Consider the following 25,520-nt stretch of genomic DNA (forward strand, 5'->3'; position numbering starts at 1 on the left):
TTATCTCTGAGTTCGTACACAAATGAACCAATCGTTCCGTTAGGGAAAATTGAAGTAGATGTACAGTATCAAGGAGTAAACAAATGTCTAGAATTGTATGTAATTAAGAAGGGAGCTCATCCTCTGATAGGACGTAATTGGCTTCAGAGCCTTGGTGTGGAAATATCTTTCAAAGATAAAATTTTTGGCATTGATAATAACGCTAGTATCGATCAAACTGTACATAGTAAACATTGCACTGAACTAACCCAAGAATTGTTTAAAGAATTTCCCGAGGTTTTCACTGATAAATTAGGTCAATACAAAGGTGAACCAGTTCAATTAAAATTGAAAGCTAACGCCACACCTCGGTACTTTAAGCCATGGTCTATACCTTTTTCACTTAAAGCTAAAGTAGAAAAAGAGCTTGAGAAGTTAACAGAAGAAGGTGTACTTCTCCCAGTCAAAAGTTCTGATTGGGGCACTCCCATAGTTCCAGTACTTAAACCAGACGGTGGAATCCGTATTTGCGGAGATTTTAAGGTTACATTAAACCCAAGTCTAGAGGTAGAAAAGTACCCAATCCCTAGAATAGATGATTTGTTTACTAGTTTACAGAAAGGTGAAAAATTTAGTAAGATAGATCTGTGCCAAGCATATATGCAACTAGAATTAGAGGAAGAGTCTAAAAAACTATGTACCATAAGTACGCATAAAGGGTTGTTTAGTTATCAAAGAATGCCGTTCGGAATCTCATCCGCAACTAGCTAATTTCAGTACAGAATTGAACAATGTTTACAAGATTTACCTAATGTAGTTTGCTTTCTAGATGACATTTTGATTACAGATGTAAATGATGAATTACATTATCAAAAGCTTAGGGAAGTTTGCAAACGTCTTAAAGAAAATGGTCTTACTGTTAAGAAGAGTAAATGTAAATTTTTTGCACCTAAAGTAGAGTATTTAGGTTTCTGTATTGATGTAGTAGAAGTCATTATAGTTTCATATATGAACAGTCATAATTATTAGTAACGGAAGAGTTATTATGTTTTGCGGGGTGGCTGCACTGTGCACTGAGCTCTGAAGTGGGATGATTCGTCACAGCTCCTTCTTCTATGTCCACCAACGAACGTAAGTGGTTCTCTTGCTATATCGTCCACTTTTCTAGCGTAACGTTAGGTTACGACATTTTGGCGCAGTCGGTAATAAACCTTTTTATCATAGTTAGGGTAGTACGCGATAACAGTTGTTGTTTTAGTGCGTATTATAGTTGAGATGATTAAAAATGGCGAGTATTAGTGTTGGCAGGATTTCTGAATTTAATCCAAGTGAGGAGGACATTGTGCCCTATTTGTTGCGCCTGAAACTTTTTTTCAAAGCGAACAATGTTAAGAAGGAGAACGAGGTGTCGGTTTTAATTACAGTTATTGGTCCCAGGGTTTTATCGGTCCTATCCGATTTATTATCACCGGTAGAGGTAGATTCTAAGACCTATGATGAACTTGCAGCGTTGTTGAAATTACATTATGCGCCCAAGAAGTTGGTTGTGGCGGAGCGATATGTATTCTACTCTCGTGTGCAAAAGCCGGGCGAAAGCATAGCGGAGTTTGTGGTTTCAATAAAACATTTGGCTAGTTCGTGCAAATTTGGTACCTTTTTGAAAGACGCTTTGAGGGACAAAGTGATTTCCGGCATTTCTAATGAAACTATCCGGCAGAAATTGTTGTCGGAGGAATTGGACTTTGACGAAGCTTATGCGTCAGCGCTCAGGCTGGAACAGGCCGAATCGCAGTCAAGCCTATTTGTGCAACCTCGTGGGGACATTGTGAAAATCAATGTGAAAAGTCAAAATAGGCCTAAAACTTTCGTGAATAGGAGTAGTGAAAATCAAAATTCTAGAAACTCTTGTTGGAGGTGTGGTTCTGCTGGTCATTGGCCTAGTGCGTGTGCGTTCGCCAGTTACAAGTGTCACGGTTGTCAGAGAGTAGGTCATCTCAAGAAAGTGTGTAAAGCCAAGAAATCTTCTAGTTTCCATGGTAAAAAGTCGACACCTAGGATGGGGGTCCATCAAGTGGAGGAAGAGGTAGGCCTAGGCCTAGAAGTTCCAATGGCAGAGATAGGTCTGTACAACCTTAAATCAGGATCAGACAACGGCTATAAGGTAGGCCTAGTGGCTAATGATGTATATTTATAAATGATTCTAGATACAGGCAGTGCCTTGACTATATGTCCTTCTGAGATATTTTATGAAAAATTTTCTAACCTCAAACTTAGGCCAGCAAATGTGAAACTTACTACTTATTCAGGTCATGATGTACCTGTTCTGGGACAAGTGAATGTCAATGTTAAATATAATAATCAGCAGGCGAGTTTGCCTTTGACAGTAGTTAGTTTAGAAAGTAAGAGTCAGCCGATTCTGTTGGGGCGAAACTGGTTAGGCCAGTTGAGGTTAGATTGGCAAAATGTGTTTTCATGTAAAGCCACTGTGGATCACAGTTCTGATTTGGACATTGCTAAATTGAAGAGTAAATTTAAGTCAGTTTTTCAGCCTGGAACGGGCGAAATTAAGGGTGTTAAGGCTCATATTGTCTTAAAGGAGGGGACAGTCCCTAAGTTTTGTAAGGCGAGACCAGTGCCTTTTGCGTTAAGGGAGAAAGTTGAGAGTGAGTTGGACCGCATGGTTCAAGAGGATGTTGCGTACAGAGTTACTAATTCACAGTGGAGCACTCCACTTGTGGTTGTCCCTAAGCCTAATGGTGTTAGGCTTTGTGCCGATTATAAGATTACTCTTAATCAGTGTATTGAAATGGAACATTATCCGCTTCCACAGGCTCAAGATATTTTTGCAACTCTAGGCGGTTGCTCAGTTTTTAGCTGCCTTGATCTTTCAAATGCGTATCAGCAATTGGCGGTAGCGGATGAATCGCAACATCTGTTGACCCTAGCTACCCATAAGGGTCTGTATCGTTCGTCTGCATTTTCGGTAATTAATTTTACTATACGTTCCTTTAACTCCTCACAGCCTATCTTAAGTTCTTGTACCCCATCCTTAGTTGGTATTACAACCGGATCCACGCTTACATTTAACTGAAATATATGTTCTGGATCAAATGTAAAATAACCCTTGTTTTCCCTTAAATTCAGTACTAAACCAGCTTTCTCCATAAAACCCATTCCTAATATCACATCCATATTTAATCTCTCAGCAATCACAAACCTTAGCACCCATGCCTTATCTTGGATTTTTATCTTGAGATTACAGACCCCCAATATTTCAACTGACTCATTTGTAGCAGTTAAACAACTGATCTTATCTTTAGAATAACTCTTTATCAGTTTCTGACCTACTAATTTGTCATATAACTTCCTACTTAACATATTTACAGAGCATCCTGTATCCAATAATGCACATTGTTTTACACCTTTACCGAAATCTATATCCAACATAGGCAAGTTATATACACCTCTCTTTGTCTTAAACCAATGTTTGTTCCTTTCCTTTCTAGCTTTCTTTTTTAATTTGATTTTTTCTACTTTAAAATGCTCCTTTACACCTATGTTGTTCAAATAACCTGGGGAGTTACGTAATCCAGTTTTAACCTTCTTCATATTTACATTTGCTGTTTTAGGGAAGGCACTCTTCCAACAACCTAGTTTCCCTGTACCTGACTTCCAGAGGTGTCAACAGACTCTTTATTTAGGTTTTCCCCTTGACCCCCTCTATTAAAACTTTGTCTATGATTTCCAGATTGGATTTCACTCTGTCGTTTCCAACAGTTCCTAATAAAGTGACCCGGTCTAGAGCAATAATGGCAAACTCTATTGTTTAGTTGACTACTCTGTTCCCTGCGCTCTGTGATATTATTTAGTTGACTACTCTGTTCCCTGTCTGTGATATTATTTACACCATTTCTTATCTGATAACCTCCCCTTGGTTGTATTGTACCCCTCCTCAACTCTTCTCTCTCTTGGTCATGATAATCAATATTTTGTACAAACATACACATCCTCTCTAGATCGTGAAAGGTTTTCGGAATTCCCTGAAAAACTAGCTTACTCCTATCATTTTGATTAATACCCATTATAATAATGTCAATCAGCTCAGATTCAGAATAGTCACACAATAAAAGCTCTACATTGTTTTTTATTTCACCTACATACATTGAGAGTGGTTCATTTATCTGTTGTGGTCTGTGGACCATGTCCCTCTTTAGCTTCTCATACATTCCACGTGGTATAAAATACCTTAGTAAGGCATCTTGAGCAAGCCTGAGACTTAATCCAGATTCAATTAAATGATTAATTCTCCCAAGCAAAGGTTCACTTACATAACTAGCTACCACTTCAAGTATCTGTACATCTCTCAATTTACCGTGTCGTTTGATTTTATTAACAACATTTATTAAAATTAGGAGTTTCTTGTGATCAAGACCATTTGTGTTTGGGAATTTCCTTTAAAATTCTTTCTAAAGGATTAGCTAGTTTTGTAAACAACCCTTGACCATGACTGACAGTAGTTGGAGTTAGGCAACTGTTATCAGTGTTTACATTACCCACAATGTTATCTACCCTTTGACTCTCCCTTGACTCTAATGCTACAGAAACACCTTTATCCCTGGGACTGATCTAATATCTGGGTCAAAAACATCACCCCCCATTTCACTAACATCTACCTCAACCTTTTCTTCCTCCTCCTCATGACTCTGACTTAATTTTCTTAAACTTTCCTGCACTACTTCTACATCAACTTCACTTAATCTCTTACCCAGCAAAGATTCCCACTCTCCCGTTTCTGTCACCCACTGATATACTATTTTTCTCAACTCTAAACCTAATCTCGACTCCCCATTCTCTAGCAAGTTTTGTAGCCTACGCCTAAGGTGACTTACTCTCTCTTTCAATCTGTGCAACTGCACAGCTTCCTTTACCCCCTCTACACACTCTTAAGCTCACCTATCTTCTCCTTACAATTGTCAAACTCAATAGAAACCCTTAGCACTGTAAGATTTTGCCAGTCAGTAGGCACCCCAGTCTTTAAAGCTTTCCTTAATTTCTTTCTCAAAATGGGAACTGTATTATTTACTGTTACGGGGAACCCTCGCCACTGCAATTCATATATCAGCTCATCCTTGAGCAGTAGATCTACATTGAACGACATGACTGATTGACTTACGACTGCACTCATTAAAACTTATTTTGCTCTAACCCAAGCCTCATAGCTAACCCACACACATTCATCCTGATTAGCAGAGTGGCGCAACTTGTAACGACTCTTGCGATCCAACTAATATTAACTGAACCACAAGAATAATTACTGGACTTTAAACCAGGTATGAATGCCTGTGAGACGCCAGAACTTCGGGTCATAACAAAATAAAAGCATCTTATTCCAGAAAAGATTTATTACAACAATAAAAATTAAAATCAAATAAAATGACAATTCTCAACCAAAAAACAACTTTTTCTCTCTGTCAAACCTAACCAAATAAATATCTTCCTATAAACAGTATCTACTTTAAATGTGCAGTATTATCCTTAAAAATGTTAAATTACACACAATCTTTATAAAAACCAATGTGTTCTTTGATATCTAAGTATCTAGGGGCCCCAATTAAACAATATCCACTATCCACTATGTGGTACTCATCCGAAGTGTTCCGAAGAGAGCTCGATCCTTGAGTCTGAGGTAACGTCCAAGTTGTAGACATCAGCCACTCGAGTCGTCGATACAGGACCAGGACTCCTGGGACCAGCGACTCCACGACTCCCCCAACTGGCAGACCACCTTCCAAGGTATCCTTCGCCTCGGGCTGTATCGTCTAGGTCCTACGACAGTCTAGGCAGCGGTCGATGTTACCAAAGACAGACGAGCAAAGGTGCACTTCCGGAAGAAATCCATATTCCACAAGATTGAACCCTGTGAACACTCCCCTTGCTTAGCCTTCCGATTTTATTTAAATATTTAACTCCCTGGTCCCTAACTCCTTAGTATGTTCCCCATACAGAAGCTAAATAATACATTTATTAATTTCATTGGTTTACACTTATTCAAAATTTATATTCATTGCTAATGGCGTAAACTCAACATTATTTAACCTCAATACTGCACATTATTACCATAACATTTTTCAAAATAATAAATAGCACCAACATGATTGACAGTCACAGTTACTTTGTTCCTTTTACTGAAATAAATTATCCTTTCCAACAAGGTTGAATTTACTGTTCATGACTCTAGGTGACAATGCAATAGAGCCACATAGTTACTTCAGCATACTGCACACATTTCAATATAATTTATTTATTTCTGTGGTTAATATTTCTTTTACAAACTAATTGCTCAACATCTTAAACGTGTTTACATCTTTAAACACAATATCCTCAATAAAATAAGCAGTTTTTAATGAAAATGGACCTGAAAGAACAAGTTTGCAACCATGTGCTCACATATTTACAACTCAAATTACTATTCTTTACACATTTTTATCTGGTCAATCTGGTTCAAACTTTTTAAATTCATTCCTGGAATAACTTTTTGTTTTAAAATTATCCTACTAAAATAACATAAAAATTCTTACCTCAACTTGAGGGTTTAACACTTGTAGATATACTTCTTTACAGGACCAAGAGCACAAGATAAAAGACTTTGCATTGGCTAGGGACCCATATATATAACCACTGTTCCCAAGGCACTCAGCAAAAAAAAAAACTAACATCTGCCAACCAACAAATTTAAGTCTAACACATCCACTGTCTTAGCAAGAACTACCTTGGCCCACAGTTATCAATAGCAAGTTATCCCTCTCCCTCACACTCACTCTCTGTCTCTCTCTCTCACTTACTATCTCCAAACCCCAATAATAACCTGTCCAGCTAGCACTGAACTAGCTTAATTGAAATTAAAACAAAACTTTACCCTAAATAATATTTTAAGCATTTTCTTAAACAGTAAAAAAAACTTGTAACAAACCAATTGTTACAATCGTTTAAAAAGGCTACCATATGGTTTGTCTTCAGCTCCTGCAATTTTTCAGTCAGCCATCGACCAAATTTTAACAGGTCTTCCAGGAACGGTGGCGTACTTAGATGACGTCTTAGTGGCGGCTCGCTCTAAGGAAGAGGGGCTTGCCCGTCTGGCGCAGGTGCTGCAACGCCTTGATGAGTTTGGTGTTCGAGTAAACCAACAAAAGTGTAAGTTTTTGCAATCTTCAATCGAGTATTTAGGACATGTGATTACTCGAGATGGTCTCCGTCCACAAGAAAGTTTGTTAACTGCGCTGCGTAAAGCGCCTGAGCCTAGTACTAAGGAAGAGTTACGAGCCTATATTGGTCTAATAAATTATTATCATGCATTTATACCTAACCTGTCTGCTAGAATAAGCTGTTTTTATGACTTATTACATAAGGATCATCCATGGGTGTGGTCGGAGGTGTGTTCTAAGACTTTTCAGGAGAGTAAATCATGGGTGTTGGACTCAAGTTTGTTTGTTCACTATGATGTTAAAAAGCCCATAGTTCTGACGTGTGATGCGAGTCCCAGAGGGGTGGCTGCTGTTCTATCTCATCTTCTCGATGGTCAGGAAAGGCCAATTGCCTTCGCATCGAAAACGCTAAGTTCCAGTGAACGGAATTATTCTCAGTTACATCGGGAGGCTCTGGCTTTGATCTTTGGAGTCAAAAAGTTTCATAAGTATATATATGGAAGACACTGTATTCTACAGACTGATCATCAGCCGTTGACGGCTATTTTTGGCTCTAAAAAGGGCGTTCCTAGTATGGCGGCAGCTAGGCTGCAGAGATGGGCCTTGATTCTATCAGCATATGATTTGGAGGTTAGGTACCGGAAGGGAGTGGATGTCCCTCACGCTGATGCGTTGTCTAGGTTACCCTTAGCAGAAGCGGAACCTATAGAGCTGGATGCTAATTTTGTTTCACATGTAGATATGTGTACAGAAGTGATGAACAATTTCTGTGTTGTCAAGGACATTGCACCTATTACTGCCTTGCATATAGGTAAAATGACGGATAAGGATCCGATTCTTTCGAAGGTCCGAGATTTTGTGATGTACGGCTGGACGAGCTCGGTTGAGCCGGAACTAGCTATTTTTCTAAGGAAGAAGGACGAGTTGTCCGTGGAACAAGGTTGTTTGCTGTGGGGTTCTCGTGTAGTGATTCCAAAGAAACTGTATTCATCTGTGCTTCAAATGTTGCATGATCAACACCCGGGAGTTACACGCATGAAGATGCTGGCGAGAAGTTATGTCTGGTGGCCAGGCATGGAGAAGTCGATTGAAGACGTGGTGGCCTCTTGTTCTGCGTGTCAGTTAACTAGGAATTCGATACCTAAAGTACCGTTGCAGCAATGGCCTACAACATCAACCCGATGGCAGAGGATACACATTGACTTTGCGGAGGATCCAGAGTCGAGACAGCAACTTTTAGTTTTGATTGACACATACTCTAAATGGCTAGAGGTATTTATCATGAGTTCCATGAATTCTTCCAAGGTTATTGAGAAACTCCGTACCTTGTTTTCATCGTATGGATTGCCTGTCGAACTGGTGTCGGACAACGGAAGATCTTTTACTAGTCAAGAGTTCAAAACCTTTTTGCATAACAACAATGTGAAGTTCACATTAACTCCCCCGTATCATGCGGCTTCAAATGGATCTGCGGAGAGAAGTGTTCAGGAGGTCAAGAAAAACCTTTTGCGTCAAGTGATTGAGGAACATCAGCGTTCTCAGCGTACCACTCTTCAAATGAAATTAGATAATTTCTTGTTTGCGTACCGCAACACTCCAAATACAGTTACTGGCTTAACCCCTGCAGAAATGTTACTGTCTTGGAAGCCTCGTACTCAGTTGGTTATGTTAAAACCCAATCTCCAGTCATCCATTGATCAAAAACACAGGGAACAAAAAGATGCAGCTGATAGGCTTAGGGGAAGAAGCAGATTTTTCTCAGAAGGTCAGGCAGTCTATGTCAAAACTGTCCGAAATGAAAAGATATCTTGGGTTCCTGGCAAAATAATTCTAAAGAGAAGTCCGGTCACCTATCTGGTGAGTGTTATTGGTGGAAAACCCCGATTTTGTCATGCGGATCACTTGAGAGCTCGGTATGCAGAAGAGGAGGAGATTTTTGTATCACCCAAGGATCCCGTTGTATCACCCCAAGTACCCAAGAATTCACCCCCGCCGGAGATCGACCAACTAGTCCCATGATGATGTCACCTGTACCTAGGCCTACTACCAGTCCCAGGGAGAGCCTAGGGCAAGCCCAGCCTCAGCCAACTCCTGCGTCGCCGCTAGCACAGTGCAGCCCACCACCCTCGCTGAGGAAGTCTGCACGGACTGTGCGAAAGCCTCACAGGCTGGACTTGTAAAATTATTAATGAATAATGGGAAGAAGAAATTTTGGTTGCATTTTATTGAAAGTGAATTTATTTTATTTTGAAAGTTGAGTTAATTTTGAATTTATGATATTGACTTTTTTTTATGGGGAAGACGAGTGTAGTAGAAGTCATTATAGTTTCATATATGAACAGTCATAATATTATTAGTAACGGAAGAGTTATTATGTTTTGCGGGGTGGCTGCACTGTGCACTGAGCCCTGAAGTGGGATGATTCGTCACGGCTCCTTCTTCTATGTCCACCAACGAACGTAAGTGGTTCTCTTGCTATATCGTCCACTTTTCTAGCGTAACGTTAGGTTACGACAATTGACAAACAAGGTCTACACACTTCCGAATCTAAGGTAGAAGCTATAAAAAACGCTCCAGTTCCTAAAACAGTGACAGAAGTCAAAGCTTTGGTAGGTCTAATTAACTACTATTCGAAGTTCATTCCTAATTGTTCCACTATATTAAGTCCTATGTACAACCTGCTCAAAAAGGACACACCCTTCAATTTTGATAAGAATTGTATTGTAGCTTTTGACAAGGTAAAAGAGCTACTCTCTAATGCCCCTATTTTGGCTCGCTATGACACCAATTTACCTTTAAAATTAGCCGTAGACGCTAGCTCAGTAGGCCTAGGCGCCGTCTTAAGTATTGTCTCACCAGATGGCGTAGAGAAACCGATAGCGTATCAGTCACGCACACTCTCAACAGCTGAGCGAAACTATTCACAAATAGAAAAAGAGGCTCTTGCTATTGTTTTTGCAGTCAAAAAATTCAATCAATATTTGTATGGGAGAAAGTTTGTTTTGTATACTGATCACAAACCGCTTCTAAGTATTTTTGGCTCAAAAAAGGGATTGCCTAATTTTGCTGCTGGTCGCATGCAAAGATATGCTTTGTTCTTGTCCGGTTACGAATTTGACATTCAATATGTAAAATCGGATCAAAACAACGAAGATTTGTTATCTAGATTGCCGTTGAGTGTTAATCACAACAATGCTACTGATGAGTTTGCGTGGCAAGGTACTTATTTACATTGTTTACGGGAGAGTTCATTACCTTTGACATTTGAACATGTAAAGTCAGAAACACAGAAAAATCCGTCTAAAAGCCAATTACACGTTTGGCACTACCCATCCACTCCTTGGGAACGCATTCATGTTGACTACCTAGGGCCTTTCAAAAATAAAATGTATTTGATCGTTATTGACGCTCACTCAAAATGGTTGGAAGTAGGTGAAGTAAAATCGGATCAAAACAACGAAGATTTGTTATCTAGATTGCCGTTGAGTGTTAATCACAACAATGCTACTGATGAGTTTGCGTGGCAAGGTACTTATTTACATTGTTTACGGGAGAGTTCATTACCTTTGACATTTGAACATGTAAAGTCAGAAACACAGAAAAATCCGTCTAAAAGCCAATTACACGTTTGGCACTACCCATCCACTCCTTGGGAACGCATTCATGTTGACTACCTAGGGCCTTTCAAAAATAAAATGTATTTGATCGTTATTGACGCTCACTCAAAATGGTTGGAAGTAGGTGAAGTTAGTTCAACTTCCGCAAAACTAGCTATACAGTTTTTAAGAGAATTATTCAGTAGGTTTGGATTACCTGTTAATCTACACTCTGACAATGGACCACCATTTACGTCAGCTGAATTCAAACATTTCATGGAAATGAACGGTATCAGACACACATTCAGTCCTGTTTACCATCCTCAAAGTAATGGGCAAGCTGAAAACAGCGTTAAGTTTGCTAAAGACAAAATAAAGCGTGCTTTTCATGACAATGTAAATGTTGACGTAGCCTTGAGTAGAATATTGTTCGATTATCGAAACTCTGTTCACTCAACTACCAATGAAACACCCAGTAAACTGATGTTTGGCAGAAAACTGCGCACCCGTTTGGATCTATTGAGACCAAACGTAACACATTTTGTAAATAAGAAACAAGAAGAATGTAAAAATAGTTTTAAGTCAAAGAGTACTAGGATAGTTTATCCAGGTCAAACTGTTTTGATGAGAGATTATAGGTCAAACAACAAATGGTTACAGGGTACTGTACACAAGCAAATCAGTCCTGTTATGTATGAAATAGAGTTAAGTTCAGGCATTGTTACTAAGCGTCACATAGATCAGCTGATCGGTTTAAATAACAGTCCGCTGCACAGAGATACGGGTTTTGCTGAAAATATTGTACATAGAAACGTGGCAACCCCTACATCCGCTAGCTCAGACCCAGAGTTGGCAACGCCGCAATACCAGAGGCATTGTACTTCTTCCCCCGCCAAGGACGTAGTCAGCAAGCCGGTTGGCATGGCAACCACCCCAGCGAATGGTAGGAGGTCACTCCCCGCTTCTCCAGCGTGGCGATCTACACCACCAGCCAGGAAGTCACTCCCCCCTTCCCCCACACATAGTACTACGCCCGTATCCGCGTGCGTAAAATCAGCTGTGCGTAGTAGTGATAGTAGTAGTAGTAACACCTGTCGAATTCCACCACGACGCAATCCTGAACGCGTTAGGAAACCTGTAAATAGATTAGACTTATGATTCTTTTACCAATTTGTATTTGTGTGTGTTTGCTGTTTACCATGATTCTTGATGTTAAATACTGTGTTATACCCAATGATGATTATACATTTTCTGATTGTTGATTAGGTTAAGCGTCAAGAAATATCACTCTACCACCAATGGACTATATATTAAAAGTTGACATTTTTTTGCAGTGTTTTGTTCAAATTTAAAAGGGAGGAAATTGTAATATATCTTAAGAATATTAATATCCGTTGTAGCTATGATTTCCTTGTACATCACGCCACTATGAATCGTATGATTTTCAATAAATCTCATTGGCTACAAACATCACCTGATTCCCTCTCCACCTACATCACACCACCGTCCATGTCCGTACGTCCCTACAACAGTCAGTCTACCTCCAGAATTCGAACATTAACCACCCGTTTGTAGCCGTGTCTAAAACATGTAAAATATCGTATTTATTTCAGCAGTCCACTTCCTAAGTCCAATTCAACCCACGAACACAACATAACTAAAGAACATATCTCTCCTATTTTATATTTCAAAGTGAAAATGTAACCTTAAATTAGTGGCTTAGCTCAAAACAATGTACATATCTTTAAACACGTTTAAAATTAAAATAAACCTCTGTTCTCCATATTAGTGTCGCCCAAGTGGTATATCAAAATATTTAAACTATAAAAAAATGCTGGTCGAGAAAGATTTGGAATTCCTGAATTAGACCTATATCCTATACCAATAAACTTATAAATTACTAGTTGAGGTTTATAGTTATTCTTTTAACTTGATGAACAATATAGACTAAGAAATTATTGTAACATTACCTCTTATTAAAAGTTAGTTAAATAATTTATATTTTATTTTATTATTTAAGTTTTGCTGTATGTATAATTTTTTCGAAACTGTTATTACATTTATTTAAAAGTAAAAGCTTATGCTGAAAAGTGTGTCTTTTTTGTCGTAGGAAATGGTTGAAAAAGAGGCAGAACAAATTTTTACTGGATTTGACATTCCAATATTCACGGAAGAGTTTTTAGATCACAATAAAGGTAGGCTGGAATCCTTGTATGTGTCTTGATTTATGTAACCTTAAAGCAAAAATATCACTTAAATTGGGCATCTCACATCTGCACAGCTACTTGGCTATTCACCACTTTACTTTTGTTCAACTGGTTATTATCTTTATTAAAGTACAGTTTTAGTCAGCCGAGTGTGCCAGAAATATCTGTGGCAACACTTCTCCTTAAAGATTTTTTTTTTTGGGGGGGGGGATAGTTTTACTCCTAGCTAATTTGATATTTTGATCTTTTATAACACCCCTCAGCTCAGTTTGACAGCCCTAGTCATTTTACATAGCCTAGAAGCTGTGAGACGCCCATTCGTCTTGTCTCCTAAGTTGCAACCTTCCTAGAGATTTCAACCTTCTTAGTGCCAAGGTCGGACAGTCCAGTCTAGGTCAAAGTACTCTGGTTATTATCTGCAACAGTGTGACAATGACCGAACCAATATGATAGTTTCATAAGCACTACTAGGTGCGCAACACAAAATATCATATCTCGGTTATTTATTATTGCATTTTTGTTACATTATTTGTATTCATATTTCCAATAAAACATAATTGTTGTGTTTTTTAATATGATTCACAGTTTTTAAGTTATTCTTGTTCAAAAAACTAAAATGGCCGCCATTTAGAATTTTTACATTACAAAATTTTGATACTTCTTTCAGGTGCTAGTGACGTTAGTATTAATATTCTTGCAAAAAAAAGTATCATGGTTTTAATGTATAAAAGCAATTTTTTACAAATACATATGGTACCTCTGTGGTTAATCATAGACTATCACACGATTGAAATGTAATATTTAAATTTGTTATACACTTAGGAATAATACCTTAAATTAAAAGGTTGGTAGAGGGTTACGAAACACCTTCCTAAAACTGTCCTAAGCGACAAATTTAATTGACAGTTAATGTTTGTAGGGATAAAATCTTCCTAATACAACTAGACATTCCATTCCCATGTTAAAGTTGTCGCCAGTCTTTTAATCAAAATCGTCGTAGTGGATGCGAGCCACCGATAGATTGTGCTGATCTAAAGCACTAATTTATGTCAAATACACAGACTTTTTAACAAAGTCATATAGCTTCAACAAGCTATAGCAACTTTTATGATTAACTTGGTCATCAACAATAAATAAGGTAGAAAATTGAATTTTAGTCCCTAACGCATTCTGTGACTGGCTCACATACCTATGTCCTATTTTAATAAAAAAATTGCATCAGCTATTCCATATAGAGTAGGTGAAACCTGTCGAAATCGACGGTTACTTTCAAGGCTTACGTTAATTTATCTAACTACGATAAATTGGGTAAAATATGCATATTTTGAGCGTTTAGCATTGTTTAAAGGGTAATAAGTGTAAAAACAATAATGATTTTAATTGCGTTAGTTGCCAAATTTGGTTGGCCATTCAATGATTAAAATATTTCCCATACCGTTCGTCATTGGAGTTATTATTAGTGTTATATGATATCTCTTACTTTGGAAGAACCTTTAAATAGTATTAAAATCACATTGGTAGGTCTTTTGTAGCTAAACACTTCTGTGATTTCATCAGTGTATTGTGATTTTATTTGAAAAGAAAATATTTTTTGGGAAGGCATATTCTAACTTCAAAGGGAGGTATATCCGTTACAACAGTGTAAGTTTGAATTTTCCTTCGTCACGTCGCATCAGTTAATATTGTACTTCTGTGCCAATGAATGAACCCTCTAGCATAGTTTTGAGAAATTGATTGTGGGGTTACTATTAAAGCTGGAATTCCTTGACTTGGGGGATGTCAGTTAGTTGTCTCAGCCTTATCAATAACATAACTTTCTATGATGAGTAAAACATCTGAAACGTGATGAATCGTGATGATAATGTTGTCAAAATAATCTCTCTATGGAATGTAGGGGTGTGCGAGTACTCGAATCTTCGAGCTTTTTGGTCGAGCTTTTCATTATTCGGCTCGGCTCGAGGCATTTTGAAAAAGCTCGAAGTTCGAGCCGAGCTTTTAATACTGTCAAAACTAAAAAACCACTTAATTTGGGTCGTAATTGAAAACAATGTTATCACAATTCTACGTTGTTCATGCATTCGAGGTTTGATAAGCACGAACCTCAGCTCAATCAAGACGCAATGATTATCGATCGTAATTTTGAGGAGATAGGAAAGTGACAAACTACCACCTATCATCACGGTGTCTTTCTAGCACAGCTGACAGCTATCCGTATCGTAATATACATTGCAGTGCGAGTGCGTGATTGGCTCGTCGCTATGTTAAGCATGTTAATTTCCCACTTTTCCAAAAAGTTTGTTAATATAATTTTAGGAGGGGATATAAACATTGATGTTCTAAAAAATAACCCTAATCATAAATTACTAAAAAGAACACTAAAAGTTCATAAAATGAGGTATCTGGTCAATTTCCCAACTAGAGTTACTGAGGAATCTGAATCGGCAATTGATAACTTTATAATTAAAAACTGTCATGATTGCAAAGTGACTGTTGAGGGAATTGTAACTTGTCTATCAGATCATGATGGGCAATTGCTCCTTATAAAAAATAAAAACCTAAATAATACAAAAGAGGTTCAATCAACTATAAAACGTACAACTCGTAACTTTAATATTCAAAATTTGAATTTATTTAAAAACCTCTTGGAAAATGAGATTTGGGAGAGTGTTTACATGGCTCCTGTTGAAAGAAAATATGATGAATTTTATAGTACATTTAAGCATTTTTTTGACATTTCGTTTCCCAAAATTACTGTAACAGAAAAGAAACGCAAACAAAATTGGATCTCAGAAGACCTGAAAAATGAAAAAAAAGAACTACTACAATTGGCCTTAAAACTTCGTAGAAACAAAAATCCTGCCTTGAAATACGAGTTAAAACAAAACAAACTGAAATATAAGGCAAAACTAGTCAGAGCTAAAACAAATTATTTTGAAAATAGAATACAAAAATCAGCCAATATACAAAAAACAGTATGGCAGATTATAAATTCTGAAGTTGGGAAAGGAAAGGGAACAAGAAATAAAAATATTACTTTGAAAGAGGGAAATTGTAGCTTAAGTGATCCTAGAACTATTGCTAACATGTTCAACAAATATTTTACTAATGTTGATCAGGATGTCAGTGGCAACCAATGTGAGAGCAAGATTGAAAATCAAAGTCTTATTGAAAATGAGCAATGTATTAAAAGAGGTTTTGATTTAAAATTTATTGATGCGGGGGAGGTGGAAAAAGTAATTAACTCTTTAAAAAACAAACATTCTGTTGGACACGATGATGTCCCTATTAAAGTTATAAAGCATGCCAAAAAATGTCTGAGCCATATTTTAAGTCATTTAATAAATTCATCTTTTGTATCAGGAATTTTTCCAAATCAATTAAAAAAATCTAAAATAATACCAATTTATAAGAAAGACGACCTAGAAACTGTGTCAAATTACCGTCCTATTTCTCTCCTACCAGTAATATCAAAAATTTATGAAAAAATTGTTAACAGTCAGTTATTAAATTATTTAGAAGAATTTAAACTATTAAACAATACTCAGCATGGATTTAGGCCTGGAAAATCTGTAATTACAGCAGCAGTGTCATTCATAGAATCTATAATTGAATCGGTTGATAAAGGGGAGTTCACAATTGGAATTTTCATGGACCTAACTAAGGCATTTGATAGTGTCAACCACACCCAACTGATAGATAAATTACTCATTTTAGGGGTTACAAAAAAATCAATAAAATGGTTTCAGTCATACCTAAATAATCGTTGTCAGTTTGTAGAAATCACACATAATCATGATAACAGAATTACGACATTTTCTTCTGAAACTGAAAGGGTTAAATGTGGGGTACCCCAGGGGTCAATCCTTGGCCCCCTGTTGTTTTTATGTTATATAAATGATGCTGGTGGTGCACTCTCATGTTTGCCTCAGAACAATCTTTGTTTTTATGCGGATGATACAAATCTCAAAGTATCGGCTGAGTCAGTGCAACAAGTTGAAATTTTGAGTTTTGTTGAATTGGCAAACATTGGAAACTTTCTAGAGCAAAACAAATTGAAGCTTAATCCCAAAAAAACTAACTTTTTAACTTTTAAAACAAATCAAAACAAAAAGTTAATTAAACCAAATATCATGTATAATGCAGAAGAAATTGAACATAAACAAAGTACACAGTTTCTAGGTCTAATTGTAGACCAAAATTTAAACTGGGATGAACATGTTGATAAACTCCTTTCAAAATTATGTTCAGGACTATATTCACTCTCTAGAATGTCTTATTTTTGTAACCATAAAACATTAAAAAACATATATTATGCTAATGTCCATTCGCATTTATCCTATGGTTTGTGCCTTTATGGTTCAACTACAATAGCAAATTTGGATAGGATACTTAAACTTCAAAAAATAGCAATAAGAATAATTTTGAAATTAGAACACAACGAAACAACCAAAAACAAATTCAAAGAACTGAAAATTTTAACGGTATATGGCCAATTCATTTACGACACAATTATTCTAGCAAAAAACTCCTTGAGCACCTCTGAGACAAATTATCACCCATACAACACTCGGCATAAAAAATTCCTTATTTCTAGTAAACACAAATTAAAATTCTATGAAAAAAAACCATCCTATATAGGATTAAAATTTTTTAAGCATCTTCCTAATGAAATCAGAAATGAACAAAGCAGGAAGAATTTCATGAGAAAACTAAAACTTTATTTAGTAGAGAAAGCGTTATATTCCCTGGAAGAGTATTTTTCCACCTCCCTTCTTAGCATTAGTAATTAATTCAGTTTTGATTATTTTCATTTCCTGGTTCTTAGTTTTTAATGTACATAATGATCCAAGATATGCAAATTTGTAAATTATTAATTTAAGATAGATTTAAGTTTGTTGACGCCATTCAATGTACAAAACTGTACTTTATGAATAAAGCATATTTGATTTGATTTGATTTGATTTGATATGACGACACACGGTTGCCAGTGCGCACTAAGCACTGCGCCTTTGCCTTGTGTGCACAGAAAACGTACTACTATACCCAGAATGCCAACCGCATGGTAAAAAGCATTAAGCGGTTTGAGAGAGCTTTGCCTGTCAATCCGTAGGCAGCGCTACCAGCGTTGCCATGCAATAGCATAGCAACGCTGGTGGCGCTGCCTACGGATTGACAGGCAAAGCTCTCTCAAACCGCTTAATGCTTTTTACCATGCGGTTGGCATTCTGGGTTATAGTAGTACGTTTTCTGTGCTTGTGTGGGAGGGGAGATTATACCAACAAACTATTTCAGGAATTCTATTTTGGGACGGATGAAAGATAAGGAAGAAACAAAATGTGGTCACGTGTGCAAATGTAGTGGGCGACACAATAAGGCTGTAAACGAGTATCGTCGTGCCGTTGTTCCTTGTTTATTTACTTTTTCAGATTCCTTATCAAACGCCCCTATCTGCTATCTCTCTTTCTCTCTCTTCCCCTCTCTCCCTCTCTCTGCTCTCTCTCTCTCTCTAACAACGTACTGATTAAACAGATTGTGGTTGACGACTTTTCTACTTATAAGTTTCCCTGGGTTATTTTAGTTCAATCAATCCCATAACCTTTCTGATGTTTATCAAAATAATTAATTAATCTGTTTTGTATTTTATTTCCTTTAAACCAACCCCTATTTACCATCTATATTTTATAGAATAAAATGTTTGTTTATAAAGTTTGACTGGCCACACAATGTTGTACCTATTTTATTTTGTATAAAGTAACAGTTACTTTGATGATTATATATATATATATATATATATATATATATCAATAAGTGGTGCGTGCTGTAATGAATGCTTTGTATTATCAAAATAAGTAATGAATTATTAATTTTTGATAATACATGGATCATTGAATACCATAATGTGATGTAGTTTCCTATTTGTAACTTGCAAATAATAATAATTGATAGTTAATTCTGGAAAATGAAAAATAGTGATCGCATTCATAAACCTGTTGTCAAAACAGCAACGCGGGCGGGTGTAAAGGCGGGGACACACTTGTCATACACCCTTCCGATCCGACTCCGATCATACTGCGGTACGACTGTCGGAGAGGGGAATGGTACATAACATTGAACGCGGTTGTTTACACCTCTCCGACACGCGTCATGTCATACTCCGATCCTACTCCGATTTTGACTCCGATCACGCACCGACACTGCAGTCTATTTGTTTGTCGGATGCAGGACGGGTTATTTCTTTAAAATCACCTTTATTGGAACAATGGTTTGAGATAAATATATGCCGATGGTTGATTTGAAATCTGTGCGTGCATACCTTCAATTCGAGACCTCAATCATGAAAATCGGACGGGTAGGAGAGCTAAACGAACTCGAGAGAGAAAAACCTATAATATATAAAATGGGCACTTATGCTTTCCTTCCATGCAGAATGGACCCAAATTCTCCGTTTTCCACTGCCCTCCAGAGATGTCTAACTTTCTTCCTCTTCATCTAGGCAAACCATGGCTAAATCCTGAATACAAAAGTTTTTGAACATACAGTATTTATCACCTTCTGCACGTAGTTAACGTTTACGAATCAGACTGGCGAGTGTTGATCTACCCGGTGGAGGAAATCGGAGATGGGTTGCCGGTTCGGAAGCGTGTATGACATGTGTGTTCACCCCCTCCGATCCCGCACCGATCCTTCTGGAATCCCGCAAATCGGATCGTAGTAGGATCGGAAGGGTGTATGACAAGTGTGTCCCCGCCTTAAGGGTTTATTGTTTCAGAGGCTAGGGTGTTTCAAGGACAAAGTGTTGGGCCTCCCGGCTTATGGGGGGAGGGGGGCGGTGAGACTGTGTGAAGGGGAGGAAACTGGTTTTGGCTATTTATTGATTAGTTCGCCGACCCTTCTAGATAACAAAATTGAGTGACAGTATTAAATCATCGTGTTCTTTATTTCATTTCTTGTTTACTTTGTGTGTTATTCTATTAATTTTAGTGTTTTGGTCTATTTCCTCTATATGTCAATTATATTTTTTAAATATATAAGTTTACTTTTTACTTGTCTCTCCACCTTTTTGGATCCAAACCAACCATGTTCTTTTTTTGATTAATACAATTCATGAAACAAAAATATTTTGTGTAATGAAGACAACAAGAATAATCATGTGTTTTTAAATTTATTTTGTATTTATTTATACAAAATAGAATTAGATATTCATAGTAGTTACAATATACATTATTAATCGACTTGCTAGTTGTTTTGTCGTCATTCAATGTCGCGTTGCTGCTCTGTTATGAAAGACAATCTGATTGTCTCTGTCTGCACTGCATATCTCGTCAGCCCTTCAATCGATATCCTTTTATTTCTTGCATCTTAATTTAGTTAAGTTCTTATCGTGATTATCTACTATTTGGTGTCTTGACAATTCTCAATGTTTTTAAACATATGTATTAAAATAACATTGTCTTTATTTAAAAATTGACTGAACATTATTATTATTATTATGCACTGTTTTAAGAAAAAAAGTTTAATAATTTAGATAAGGTGACACTAGGAAAAGCTCAGCTCGAAAAAGCTCGAGCTCGAAAATTTTTTAAAAAGCTCAGCTCGGCTCGGCTCGAGGTTGAAAATCACTATTCGCACACCCCTATTTTCAAAATCGTCGTAGTTGATGCGAGCCACCGATAGATTGTGCTGATCTAAAGCACTAATTTATGTCAAATACACAGACTTTTTAACAAAGTCATATAGCTTCAACAAACTATAGCAACTTTTATGATTAACTTGGTCATCAACAATAAATAAGGTAGAAAATTGAATTTTAGTCCCTAACGCATTCTGTGACTGGCTCACATACCTATGTCCTATTTTAATAAAAAAATTGCATCAGCTGTTCCATATAGAGTAGGTGAAACCTGTCGAAATCGACGGTTATTTTCAAGGCTTACGTTAATTTATCTAACTACAATAAATTGGGTAAAATATGCATATTTTGAGCGTTTAGCATTGTTTAAAGGGTAATAAGTGTAAAAACAATAATGATTTTAATTGCGTTAGTTGCCAAATTTGGTTGGCCATTCAATGATTAAAATATTTCCCATACCGTTTGTCATTGGAGTTATTATTAGTGTTATATGATATCTCTTACTTTGGAAGAACCTTTAAATAGTATTAAAATCACATTGGTAGGTCTTTTGTAGCTAAACACTTCTGTGATTTCATCAGTGTAATGTGATTTTATTTGAAAAGAAAATATTTTTTGGGAAGGCATATTCTAACTTCAAAGGGAGGTATATCCGTTACAGTGTAAGTTTAAATTTTCCTTCGTCACGTCGCATCAGTTAATATTGTACTTCTGTGCCAATGAATGAACCCTCTAGCATAGTTTTGAGAAATTGATTGTGGGGTTACTATTAAAGCTGGAATTCCTTGACTTGGGGGATGTCAGTTAGTTGTCTCAGCCTTATCAATAACATAACTTTCTATGATGAGTAAAACATCTGAATCGTGATGATAATGTTGTCAAAATAATCTCTCTATGGAATGTAGGGGTGTGCGAGTACTCGAATCTTTGAGCTTTTTGGTCGAGCTTTTCATTATTCGGCTCGGCTCGAGGCATTTTGAAAAAGCTCGAAGTTCGAGCCGAGCTTTTAATACTGTCAAAACTAAAAAAAACACTTAATTTGGGTCGTAATTGAAAACAATGTTATCACAATTCTAAGTTGTTCATGCATTCGAGGTTTGATAAGCACGAACCTCAGCTCAATCAAGACGCAATGATTATCGATCGTAATTTTGAGGAGATAGGAAAGTGACAAACTACCACCTATCATCGCGGTGTCTTTCTAGCACAGCTGACAGCTATCCGTATCGTAATATACAACGCAGTGCGAGTGCGTGATTGGCTCGTCGCTATGACGACACACGGTTGCCGTGACAACCTACAGTGCGCACTAAGCACTGCGCCTTTGCCTTGTGTGCACAGAAAACGTACTACTATACCCAGAATGCCAACCGCATGGTAAAAAGCATTAAGCGGTTTGAGAGAGCTTTGCCTGTCAATCCGTAGGCAGCGCCACCAGCGTTGCAATGCAATAGCATAGCAACGCTGGTGGCGCTGCCTACGGATTGACAGGCAAAGCTCTCTCAAACCGCTTAATGCTTTTTACCATGCGGTTGGCATTCTGGGTTATAGTAGTACGTTTTCTGTGCTTGTGTGGGAGGGGAGATTATACCAACAAACTATTTCAGGAATTCTATTTTGGGACGGATGAAAGATAAGGAAGAAACAAAATGTGGTCACGTGTGCAAATGTAGTGGGCGACACAATAAGGCTGTAAACGAGTATCGTCGTGCCGTTGTTCCTTGTTTGTTTACTTTTTCAGATTCCTTATCAAACGCCCCTATCTGCTATCTCTCTTTCTCTCTCTTCCCCTCTCTCCCTCTCTCTGCTCTCTCTCTCTCTCTAACAACGTACTGATTAAACAGATTGTGGTTGACGACTTTTCTACTTATAAGTTTCCCTGGGTTATTTTAGTTCAATCAATCCCATAACCTTTCTGATGTTTATCAAAATAATTAATTAATCTGTTTTGTATTTTATTTCCTTTAAACCAACCCCTATTTACCATCTATATTTTATAGAATAAAATGTTTGTTTATAAAGTTTGACTGGCCACACAATTTTGTACCTATTTTATTTTGTATAAAGTAACAGTTACTTTGATGATTATATATATATATATATATATATATATATATATATATATATATATATATATATATATCAATAAGTGGTGCGTGCTGTAATGAATGCTTTGTATTATCAAAATAAGTAATGAATTATTAATTTTTGATAATACATGGATCATTGAATACCATAATGTGATGTAGTTTCCTATTTGTAACTTGCAAATAATAATAATTGATAGTTAATTCTGGAAAATGAAAAATAGTGATCGCATTCATAAACCTGTTGTCAAAACAGCAACGCGGGTGGGTGTGAGGGTTTATTGTTTCAGAGGAGGGGGGCGGTGAGACTGTGTGAAGGGGAGGAAACTGGTTTTGGCTATTTATTGATTAGTTCGCCGACCCTTCTAGATAACAAAATTGAGTGACAGTATTAAATCATCGTGTTCTTTATTTCATTTCTTGTTTACTTTGTGTGTTATTCTATTAATTTTAGTGTTTTGGTCTTTTTCCTCTATATGTCAATTACGGTATATTTTTTAAATATATAAGTTTACTTTTTACTTGTCTCTCCACCTTTTTGGATCCAAACCAACCATGTTCTTTTTTTGATTAATACAATTCATGAAACAAAAATATTTTGTGTAATGAAAATAACAAGAATAATCATGTGTTTTTAAATTTATTTTGTATTTATTTATACAAAATAGAATTAGATATTCATAGTAGTTACAATATACATTATTAATCGACTTGCTAGTTGTTTTGTCGTCATTCAATGTCGCGTTGCTGCTCTGTTATGAAAGACAATCTGATTGTCTCTGTCTGCACTGCATATCTCGTCAGCCCTTCAATCGATATCCTTTTATTTCTTGCATCTTAATTTAGTTAAGTTCTTATCGTGATTATCTACTATTTGGTGTCTTGACAATTCTCAATGTTTTTAAACATATGTATTAAAATAACATTGTCTTTATTTAAAAATTGACTGAACATTATTATTATTATTATGCACTGTTTTAAGAAAAAAAGTTTAATAATTTAGATAAGGTGACACTAGGAAAAGCTCGGCTCGAAAAAGCTCGAGCTCGAAAATTTTTTAAAAAGCTCGGCTCGGCTCGGCTCGAGGTTGAAAATCACTATTCGCACACCCCTATTTTCAAAATCGTCGTAGTTGATGCGAGCCACCGATAGATTGTGCTGATCTAAAGCACTAATTTATGTCAAATACACAGACTTTTTAACAAAGTCATATAGCTTCAACAAACTATAGCAACTTTTATGATTAACTTGGTCATCAACAATAAATAAGGTAGAAAATTGAATTTTAGTCCCTAACGCATTCTGTGACTGGCTCACATACCTATGTCCTATTTTAATAAAAAAATTGCATCAGCTGTTCCATATAGAGTAGGTGAAACCTGTCGAAATCGACGGTTATTTTCAAGGCTTACGTTAATTTATCTAACTACGATAAATTGGGTAAAATATGCATATTTTGAGCGTTTAGCATTGTTTAAAGGGTAATAAGTGTAAAAACAATAATGATTTTAATTGCGTTAGTTGCCAAATTTGGTTGGCCATTCAATGATTAAAATATTTCCCATACCGTTCGTCATTGGAGTTATTATTAGTGTTATATGATATCTCTTACTTTGGAAGAACCTTTAAATAGTATTAAAATCACATTGGTAGGTCTTTTGTAGCTAAACACTTCTGTGATTTCATCAGTGTAATGTGATTTTATTTGAAAAGAAAATATTTTTTGGGAAGGCATATTCTAACTTCAAAGGGAGGTATATCCGTTACAGTGTAAGTTTAAATTTTCCTTCGTCACGTCGCATCAGTTAATATTGTACTTCTGTGCCAATGAATGAACCCTCTAGCATAGTTTTGAGAAATTGATTGTGGGGTTACTATTAAAGCTGGAATTCCTTGACTTGGGGGATGTCAGTTAGTTGTCTCAGCCTTATCAATAACATAACTTTCTATGATGAGTAAAACATCTGAATCGTGATGATAATGTTGTCAAAATAATCTCTCTATGGAATCGGAATGTTAAATGTAGCGGAATACTTGAAGTGAAGTTGGCTTTTATTCTTGAACTGTTAGGGGCCTCCTTGTTTATATGGTCTTAGCGGCTTCATTGGCATCAAATAATGCAAATGACATAGCAATGAAACATTTCCAAAAAGCAAAAATACTTTAAATTGGCTGTTATTGACATTTACATGGTAATCAACGTATCTTATAAAGGATTATGGGGCGGTTCACGAGATCGGGACTATCGTAGTCCGAGCCCAGAATCCGGAAATAACCGGTATTTGGGCCGCGACTTAAAAAATCGGGTTCACGAGCTCGAGACTATATAAGTTGCTGACCAAACTGATAGGCGGAACACAATAGTTTTTTGCCGTGGGAAACATCAAGCAAATCGTCAGTCGTTGAGTATGGTTCGTGGTGATATCACCGTCTTGTGTTGCACTATCTATACTTTATTATGTTAACAATTATGTACCATTACTCCACTACCTTGCATAGGACCAGCTCGTTATCATGACTAAAACCCTTTTATGACTGATGAATTTAAAGATAGATTAAAATGTTCCATAGATGCCTCAATGAGTCATTTGAGGCGTTCACTCCAAGGCACGGATTTCCCGACAGTAAAATCCATTACAGTATTCTAAATTGAAAAAAATGTTAGTTGCACTAATATTTTTGGCTGATGGCACTTTTCATCGAGAAACTAGTGATTTATTTGATGTTAGCAAAGCTTGGAAGGTAGCTATTTGTTTGGTAATTAAAGCAGAACAAACAAAGAAAAAAAAGGTTTTCTTAAATATAAACGCATTGTAATA

General features: G+C 36.7%; 1 protein-coding gene across 4 annotated transcripts in view; it reads left to right on the forward strand.

Annotated features, from left to right (window-relative positions):
* LOC128987951 (high mobility group protein 20A-like) overlaps positions 1-25,520 on the forward strand; it is a 95,315-nt gene that overhangs the window by 40,169 nt on the left and 29,626 nt on the right. For all 4 annotated transcript variants that reach the window (XM_054409080.1, XM_054409082.1, XM_054409083.1 and 1 more), the window contains exon 6: positions 12,888-12,972. In XM_054409080.1, the coding sequence (XP_054265055.1) occupies positions 12,888-12,972 (85 nt within the window). The remainder of the gene's footprint in view (positions 1-12,887; positions 12,973-25,520) is intronic.

Source organism: Macrosteles quadrilineatus, unplaced genomic scaffold (assembly GCF_028750875.1).
Source record: "Macrosteles quadrilineatus isolate MER2022 unplaced genomic scaffold, UCM_ALF_1.0 Scaffold_2__2_contigs__length_208266976, whole genome shotgun sequence".
NCBI classification, from domain to species: Eukaryota; Metazoa; Arthropoda; class Insecta; order Hemiptera; family Cicadellidae; genus Macrosteles; species Macrosteles quadrilineatus.